This window comes from Quercus lobata, chromosome 5 (assembly GCF_001633185.2).
Source record: "Quercus lobata isolate SW786 chromosome 5, ValleyOak3.0 Primary Assembly, whole genome shotgun sequence".
NCBI classification, from domain to species: Eukaryota; Viridiplantae; Streptophyta; class Magnoliopsida; order Fagales; family Fagaceae; genus Quercus; species Quercus lobata.
In genome coordinates this window covers 34,487,119-34,497,412 of record NC_044908.1, presented here as the reverse complement: position 1 = coordinate 34,497,412, position 10,294 = coordinate 34,487,119, and the positions used below count along the sequence as shown (strand labels likewise).

Sequence of the window (10,294 nt, the reverse complement as noted above, 5' to 3'; positions counted from 1 at the left end):
ATTTGAACACAATTACTACTGACTCAACACAACAAATAACTATATCAAGTTCAAAATAAATACAAAACAAGTGCTACTTAGACAAGCATAAAACTTTAAGACAGGCATACAACATTTAAGACAATTGTTATGAACTCTACATATCATAATCCATATCAAGATCAACATCAGGTATGCCATGTTCTTCATTTTGATTAGAATCTCTTGAAGTTCCACCTTCAAGAACAACCTCAATTTCAACATCACCTATACAATAGTCAATAATATTGTCTTTAACATTGATAGAGACAACATCAACAATTGCTTCCTGTTGGAATGCGTCACTATTTTCTGTATTATCATTGGATTCTCCACCCCCAACTTTCAGGACATCAAACATTCCTCTATGTTAGATGGATTGCACAATTTTCCAAGGTTCACCCAATTTGGTATCTTAAAGGTAAAAAACTTGCCCGCTTAACTAGGAAGTATAAAAGGGTCATTTTCATACCATCGACTTGTAACATCAATGCTTGTGCAATGTGCATCGATTCTTATTGTTCTCCTTCGACCATTGGTACTAGTATTGTACCATTCACACTGGAATAAAACAACTTTATGGCAAAACACATACTCCAATTCCCAAATTATGCACACATGACCATAGAAGTCGTGCATCTATCCCTCATGATCCCTTTCAGTACATATACCACTGTTTTGGGTTACACGATGATTGTCTAAGTCCCTTGTATAGAACTTTACACCATTGACCATACAAACTGTGTACTCCTTCACATGCGGCTTAGGACCATTTACTAATGACCATAACTGTTTAGTAGTTTCTGGTGACTCGTTAACTTTTAATCTATTTATATATAATGAGATACAACAAGTGATATTAATTAGTAATAAGCAATAACGAAACTATTTAAATGTTTAATTTTGATTAGTGTGTGATTACATTTCAAATGTCTTACACGTTCTCTGAACCACTTGGGAAACTCTTGTCGTTGGATTTGAGTTATGGCTTCTCCAGTAGGATTATGCAATGTGCTTTTGTGTTCACTGTTAAAAACAAGGTAATTTATTTTTAGCTAAGCATTGCAGATAATATTCAAAACTTGATCAAACAATACATGCATATAAAATCACATACTTTAAATAAGGTTCTAGCTTAGAACTATTGTATAACAAGTGCCAATGAGCAGTATCAAGTAATGCACGGGACAAGTTGCCATCATTTTGTCTACCACCTGTAGATCAGGCAGTTTGTGAAAAAACTATCAATCCTTTGCTAGATTCACCAAAATCTTCATTTCTTTTTCTTCGATTATGCACAGTTTCGATCCCACCAATATACAAAGACCAGTTGTTAATACATTCTTTGAGAATGTAAGCCTCTGCAATCGAACCTTCTGGTCAAGCTCGGTTGGAAACGTATCTTTTCAATTTGCCAAAGTACTTACGAGGAAAAAATGCGCACATTATGTGATTTTATACCACATGGGAAAGATGCAATTGATGGATCAAAAGATCTAATTACCTTTCAATTGGGTACATCCACCGATATTGTACTGGGCCTCTTAGAATTGCTTCTCGAGGTAAGTGAACAGTAAGGTGGACCATAACATCAAAGAATGCTGGAGGAAAGAACCTCTCAAGCTTGCATAGTATAAAAACTATACGTTCTTTTAGTTTCTCTAATTCACTCCGTTTTAGGGTCCTTGAGCATAGGTTTTGGGAGAAGCTACCTAACTCAAACAATACAATATTAATGTCTTGTGTGTAAACCCTCACAACCCAATTGGAAGAATTCATTATAGTAGCGCATGACAGTCGTGGCTTTTCAAACTAGATAATCTACCATTTTTTGCATTCACTGACCTTGATATATTGGCTGCATAGCCATCCAGATACTTGACTGATTTTAAAAAGTCATAAAAACCATCCCTTTCATTTGGGCTTAATGAAAAGAAAGCCCGAGGCTTGTCATTTGATCTATCAAGACATTATTTCAAATGCAACGTGTGCCTAAAGTTCATATTTTGCAAGTTTATCCATGCCTTGTCAGTATCCTTGTTTCTCCTCTTAATGCCCAACAAAGTCCCGTAAGTACTCTCACTAATGTTCTTCTCCACATACATGACATCAATGTTGTGTTTAAGTTTCTTATTTTTCCAGTATGGAAGCTTGTACAAAATACTTACCTTTGACCAATTTGGCTCCCCAATGAGTTGTCTCTTCTTGTTACTTGGATGTTTTCCTAAAATTATATTTGACATTCTATCTAGCTGCTCTTGTATCTTTCCCACTTGTAACTCTAAATGTCTCTTCTGTTTCTTCGATAAACCATTATGCAACCGACTATGTCTCCAACGATGTTCCATAGGCAAATAAGCTTGATGGTTAATGAATCCAATTTTACTTTTCAAAGCTTCTGAATATAGTTCATCGTTGCAAGTGTAACAAGAAGGATAACCCTTTGTCCTCCATGCAGACATGTTATCAAATCTAGGATAGTCATGTATTGTCCAAAACAAAGTTGCACATATCAGAAAATGCTCTTTACTATAAGCATCATAAGTGTCTACACCTTCTTTCCACAACTCCTTCAACTCGTCAACTAATGGATTCAAGTAAATATCAATCTTATTTCTCGGTTGATGGGGACTAGGAATAAGCAAGGACAAGATAAAATATGGCTCTTTCATAACCATCCAATACGGTAGGTTATAGGGGATGATTATGACATGCCACATATTATAGTTGTTGTTCATATTCCCAAAAGGGTTAAATCCATCTGTAGCCAACCCCAGCCTTACATTGCGAGGTTCGAGGGCAAAATCAGGATATTGCAAATCAAACTCCTTCCACTCCTCACTATTAGCCGGATGCCTCATTATCCCATCATCCACACATTTGTATATATACCATCTCATGTCCTTAGCTCTTTGGCTTGACATGTACAATCTCCTCAGTCTCGGTGTCAATAGGAAGTAATGCAATACCTTATGAGGAATCTTCTTACCTTGGGCACATGTATCCTTGTACCTAGGCGCCTCACACACCGGACATTTATCAAGGTTTTCATTTTCCTTCCAAAATAATGCACAATCATTTTTGCATGCATCTATATGCTCGTGTGACATGCCCAAGTCACGTAATATCTTCTTTGCTTCATAAATTAACCTTGGAACCAAGTTACCTTTTGGTAAAACATTTGTCAACAATTCTAGCATCATATCAAGTCTCTTATTACTTAAGTTGGTTATTACCTTTATATTTAATATCTCAATAACAAACTTCAAGACACTATAATCAGTGCAACCTGGATACAACTCACGATTTGCATCTTGCTTAAATTTGTCAAAGTTACACACTTTCTCATCTTCGGTTGCATTTCTTGGTTCCCCTCTAATTTGGTCACTTACCAAGGCATCAATACCATCCATATGATCATCATCCAACATTTTATTATCATGAATGTTCTCGTTCAATACATGAGATTCTCTATGATTATACCAATTAATATAAGATTGCATAACGCCATGATGAAGCAAATGGATACACACAGTATGAAGAGATTGTTGATAGCAATTCACACAATGAATACAGGGGCACAGAATATTACCACTCAAGTCCACAACTGCCCTTGCAAAATTAATAAATGCATTGACCCCTTCAATATATGGACGACTTAATCTGCTACCAAGTGTCTTACCCATTGTCATCCAACTTTTATCCATGTTTGACTACAATTGCAAGGTGAATGCTATTTTAGTAAAATAAAGACAAGTCATGCATAATGTATTCTAACATCTAAATCTATAATCTACTTAGATAAAGTTTTATCCCATTCATGAATGCACAAGTCTATATTAATACTTAAACACTCCCAATATTAGTTTAAACTACCTTATAACACTATGTAAGCCACCTGCTTGCTCCAACACAACAACCCACAACAAAACCAATCACAAACATCACAAGTATAGAGTTTTATAAGTATTTAAATCAAATAAAATACTATTCATCACATTTAATCAACAATACTTATTAACATTTTCAGGAAATGAAAAACACTCCCAATATTAGTTTAATCCACCTTATAACACTATACAAGCTATCTGCTTGCTCCAACACAACATACCATCACAAATCCAATTTCCAACATCACAAGTATAGAGTTTTCTAAGTATTTAAATCAATTAAAATACTATTCATCACATCTAATCAACAATACTCATTAACATTTGCAAAAAATGAAAAACACTCTCAATATTAGTTTAACCCACCTTATAACACCATGTAAGCGACCCACTTGCTCCAACATAACATATCACCACAAAACCAATTTCCAACATCACAAATATAAAATTTTACAAGTATTGAAATAAAATAAAATACTATTCATCACATCTAATCAACAATACTCATTTACATTTGCAAGAAATGAAAAACACTCTCAATATTAGTTTAAACCACCTTATAACACCATGCAAGCCACCCGCTTGTTCCAACACAACAACCCACCACAAAACCAATCACAAACATCATAAGGATAGAGTTTTACAAGTACTGAAATCAAACAAAATACTATTCATCAAATCTAATCAATAATACTTATTCACATTTGCAAGAAATAAAAAACACTCCTAATATTAGTTTAAACCACCTTATAATACCATCAAGCCACCCGCTTGTTCCAACACAACAACCCACCACAAAACCAATCAGAAACATCACAAGTATAGAGTTTTACAAGTACTCAAATCAAATAAAATTCTATTCATCACATCTAATTAACAATACTCATTCGCATTTACAAGAAATGAAAAACACTCCCTATATATATTTAAACCACCTTATAACATCATGCAAGCCACCTGCTTGCTCTAACACAACATACCACCACAAAACCAATTTCCAACACCACAAGTATAGAGTTTTACAAGTATTGAAATCAAATAAAATACTATTCATCACATCTAATCAACAATACTCATTCACATTTGCTAGAAATGAAAAACACTCCCAATATTAGTTTAAACCACCTTATAACACCATGCAAGCCACCCGCTTGTTCCAACACAACAACCCACCACAAAACCAATCATAAACATCACATGTATAGAGTTTTACAAGTATTTAAATCAAATAAAATTTTATTCATCACATCTAATCAACAATACTCATTCACATTTGCAAGAAACGAAAAACACTCCCTATATGTATTTAAACCACCTTATAACTCCATGCAAGCCAACCGCTTGCTCCAACACAACATACCACCATAAATCCAATTTGTAACATCATAAATATAGAATTTTATAAGTTTTTAACTAGAATTTACTTACTTTGCTCAAGTTAAGTTTACAACTTTCAAGAAAAATCCAAAGTTACTGCAAACAATGTGTATTTAGTCTGCAAAAGAAAAGTTAAATTTATAAATACAAAAGTTAAAAAAAAGTTAAACAAGAAGATAAGACAATAATTAGAACCGCCAATGAAGAAAGATATTTAGTGATGACTTGTATGTTGTCACTATAGGCTACCTTTAGCGACGAAAATTCGGATTCGTCGCTGATACTCCCATTTGATTTTATGTTCCTATTTTTAGTGACAACTTATTTTCATCACTATTTGTCACATTTAGCGACGAAATGAGTTTCGTCACTAATAGTGTTCTTAGCAACACCTTAGGGGACGAAAGTTTTCGTCACAAAAAACTTAAACTTTTAGCGATGAAATAATTCGTCGCTATAGATGAATTTAGTTTGGGGCCTACATTTTTGTTTGGCACCTTTAGTTCAACACAACATATAGCGACGAAATTTAATTTTTGCCACTAAAAGTTACTAATTTTTTTATAAATAGCGACAAAATATAAATTTTGTCACTATATGGTACCTTTTTGTGACGAAAAAATTTTCCTCACTAAAATTCGTTACTGAAAATACATTTTATTGTAGTGAAAAAAAGATTATTTTACAAAGTTTAAGAATAGAAAAATATAAAATTCAATAATATAAAAGTGAAAAATGTACTAAAAGTTTAGGTGTAAAAAAAAATTTCATATAAAATTTAATGACAGAAATAATATTTTAAACAAGAAAAATCATACAACAAGCATTTTAGTCAGTAGATACGCGTTGATGTTTGGGCAATTGAAGTGGTAGTTACACTTACTTACAATACCTACAAAGGTATGGCATGTGAAAGTGACCCAATTATGGAGTGAATAAAGGAAACCAAAAAGAAAAAAAAAATTGGTGTGCAATTTTGATGTTATCTATATCTATTGCAGACTCATATAGATTGCTTACTGCATCAAAAAGGAATATAGGGTCAAATAAAACCGCTACAATTCTAAGACAGAGAGAGAGACCATGGGCGTGAAAATTACATCAAACATGGGCTGTGTCTTCACATTACATTATGGCATATGGGTAGGTTTCCTATGTTTAGAAACAGTGATGTGAGCCACGTACCCTTGTCCACTAACTACTACAATACATACAAACTCCACTACTACGTGAATGATTTGATATACCTAAAAAACTGGAAATATCCATTTGAATTCGTCATTGCCGACTTACAATTTATTTATTTATTTCATGTCATTCTTTGTCACAATCTTGTGGTACTAAAGATTGGATGATTGCCTTATCAGCTAGCCAAAACTTTAATAATAAAAAATTGAAATTGATATGATAATTGTATTTATAATGTGTTTCGCTTATGAATCTAAACTTTTGACCTCATGCAATTAACCTTCACTAGAAAAACCAATCAATAACACGTTTTATGTTTAATTAATTAACTTAAGGAAATTATCTTACTAGCTCAACTTAATTGGGCTACATTGACACAATTTGTTTTTATAGATATAATCAAATTTCAACTTATGGTGTATTCTCCATGCTAATTGTTCTTATCATCAGACAAAGACACAAATTGATTTTTGGTGTAAGCGAGAATTTCAAATTTCAGATCTCTTATTTAATGAAGAGAAAATTTACTTTTTAAACTAACTAAAACCCATATTACAGTGAGACATAAATAATGAGTTGTAACACATATAGCACATAATTATCTTCTCTTTAATATTCAATTTCAATGAATATCATATGAAGTATGACATGTCAATTTGTCATAAACATAAGAATCTAAGTTTGATCATAGTCCTTTTAGTTTAGATACACTCTTAGAGATTTTTTTCTTTTTCTTTTGCAACAATGGTCTAGCATATGTGAAGAGGACTAAAAAAGTTGGGAAATTAATCAAATACGCAAAGAGGTAGAAATTGAAGTAGTAATAGAAAAGTAGTTTGTATGTTTAGTATAGCTGGCAATTCTTATGCAAAATTGTATTTTATTACTCACGTCAAAAGATGAACCAAAAAAAAAAAAAAAAACATGAAACATAAAAAAAAGAAAAGATCAAAAGACGACCAAAATTATCAGTGGGGACCACCAGGGCTAAAACTGATCGCTAGCTAGCTAGCTACAAGGCCGCAAAAGCAGCGTATATAAACCCTCCTTTGCTCTACAACTTCAATCACACTTCTCCATAATAAGTTAACGCCACCATTTTACCAAAAAAAAAAAAAGTTAACGCCACCACGTTTAGCTCTCCAAAGCTTTTGAATCCCGAAAATCAAACGAAAAAACGTCTTGAAACGTTTCTCTTACTGTCCACCATGGCTAGAGCACAACAGCGATACCGAGGTGTCCGCCAAAGGCATTGGGGCTCTTGGGTCTCCGAAATTCGTCATCCTATATTGTAATTCCCTTTTCTAATCACTTCTGAAACGTTTCTCTCTTCTTTTTGTATCCACGAAACGTTTCGATTCTATTCCTTTCTTTAAAAGAAAAAACGTTGTTTTTTGTGTTTTTTGGGATTTGGGTAGTAAGAGTAAGAGATACATTTTCAATGAGTTTTTTGAAAGAAATAATTCGTGTTCTCATAATTCATTTGCTTTTGCATTTTATAATTGTCAGGAAGACGAGAATATGGCTAGGAACATTTGAGACGGCAGAGGATGCAGCAAGAGCATACGATGAAGCAGCAAGGCTGATGTGTGGGCCAAAAGCACGTACCAATTTCCCATACAATCCCAATGCGCCTCTCAACAAGCTTCTTTCAGCAACTTTGACAGCCAAGCTACACAAGTGTCAAACGGCCAAAAAACCTGTACAGAAGAAAGAGCCACAGTTTACTATGAGTTCCCATCAAAGCAGTGCCCAAACTGGTTTTGTAGAGGGTCAAGTGGAGACTAGTACTGATAATCAGCAATTTATGCTTCTTGAAGATGACCATATAGAGCAAATGATTGAGGAGTTACTTTATTATGGCTCTATTGAGGTTTGCAATGTTAATGTGCCAACATAGGAGAGGGCTCTAAAATTTAAATGTGGCATCTTCCATTTCTTATTGTTAGAGCCAACTTTTTGTTATCTATGCTAGATTACCTTGTAATAATTAATGTAATAGGACTTCCAGTTACTATATTAATTAATTAAACTAGTATTTGTAGCATATATGCCAATTGCCCACAAAAATACACCCTATATCTAGTAAATGCCAAATGAAGCCCTTTTTTTTTTTTTTTTTTTTTTTAATAGAATTAAAAACATGAAAGACATAATTCAAAACTCACCCATTTTTTTCTTAATTTCCTTTGTGAGATAATAGACCAAATTCTGAAGGCCTATATAACTCGGGGCATTAGAAGGCCGTTCAATACAAAGACCCATATATATGAACAGAAGTTTGATGTGGGTCAATATTCCTCGAAATTGAATGGCTTTACTTTTCTTGGAAATTATTTTTAATCCTTAAGGGTAGAAAAATAACGCGTCTTTTGTGCATATTCATGATGGAAGAATCTTTCATAATTTGGAAGTGAGAAAGAACACAAAATTTACTATTTTGGACTATACCAAGAAAAATATGAAAGAAAATTGAGTACAACATGAAAGAGAATACAATTATAATGTCGGTGATCTTCTACAGGGCTATTGTTTTTTTGAAATTGTTGAAAACCTTGCATGCACCCAAATTATCCAATCCCACCTATGTATATGTATGAGTTTAAATTTAATTAGAATTCAACACAAAACTACCAACTTTACACCTTCAAATAAAACAATATCATATTATATATTTTTTCGATTAAAAGAATACGAACTAACACGCATAATTAAGGGTCCGTTTGGATTGAACTTATTATTGCTGAAACTGAAAACACTGTAGCAAAATAATTTTTAAATATGTAAATAGTGTCGTGAGTTCCATTTTTAATATTTTTTAATGTATGAACAATGCTGCTACAGTAATAAACAGTGCATAAACGGTGACAGAATAGTGTGTGAACAGTAAAAATGTCTTCTGAACAGTAAAATCATTGTTCATACGAAAAAAAAAAAAAAAAAAAAAGACTGAAAACGTGTTGCACAAAACGTAGACGTAGGATTAAGTTGAATCCAAACGCCCTCTAAAATACTTTTTTAAGTTTGTTAACTCTATTTAATCAATATATTAAAAAATAAAAAACAAAAACAAACAAAATTGCTGAAGCTGTTTGAGCTGAAAGAGCACAAGAGCGGAGAAATAATGGAAGACACTGTTGGAGACTGGAAGGTGTTACAGGAGATGTTACAATTGACTGGGACAATAAAGCTTTTGTTAGGGTTTTAGGCCCTTGTTGTGACAAATGACAATATAAACCAATTTTAACCAAGTAGTTAACTAGTTCAGCTATGCTATAGATCTCAATTGGTAAACATCACATATTACACAAAGACAACAATATGATTACTCAGGGAAAACTAATGAAACAAATCATTTCATAGTAAAGACCCTTAAGGGATTTAACCTTACAATTCCAAGTTAAACAAAATCCACTAAAATAGAACGAAAGTTTATACAATAGACATAACCATAAATCTATCGCTACTTCATGTAGTACTTACTTATTGACGTGATCACATGTAGTTCTGAATTCATAAACTCTTCTATTCTGAATCTTGTTGTAGGTGAATATCCACTCAGGACTCCAAGAAGCCACTTCAAATTGTAGACTAGCAACTTTAAGATAAACTAAATAGCAACAACTTCACTTCAATTATCATATCTTCAATATGGAAGTAAATCTCTGGTTGTTGCTTCAAGCTGAAAAACTTCTAGATCTATGTACAATAACATGGCTCTTGAAAAGTCTCGAAAATCGTCCTTTAGGGTTGCTTTTATACTTGTCTTGTAATCCATAAAACCCTAGATCAAACCGCTGACAAAAAATCACATCTAAATA

General features: G+C 33.1%; 2 protein-coding genes across 2 annotated transcripts; one reads left to right on the top strand and one right to left on the bottom strand.

Annotated features, from left to right (window-relative positions):
* Nucleotides 1-1,988: 1,988 nt before the first annotated feature.
* LOC115990389 lies at nt 1,989-3,449 on the bottom strand. The gene has a single exon (XM_031114228.1). It carries the CDS (start codon nt 3,447-3,449, stop codon nt 1,989-1,991), a length of 1,461 nt encoding a protein of 486 aa, XP_030970088.1.
* A 4,115-nt stretch (nt 3,450-7,564) lies between these two features.
* LOC115992712 (ethylene-responsive transcription factor ERF003-like) lies at nt 7,565-8,467 on the top strand. Its single transcript, XM_031116936.1, has 2 exons — nt 7,565-7,764; nt 7,983-8,467. The coding sequence occupies exons 1-2, from the start codon at nt 7,682-7,684 to the stop codon at nt 8,371-8,373; spliced, it is 474 nt and encodes a 157-aa protein (XP_030972796.1). The 5' UTR covers nt 7,565-7,681; the 3' UTR covers nt 8,374-8,467.
* The last annotated feature ends 1,827 nt before the right edge of the window (nt 8,468-10,294 follow it).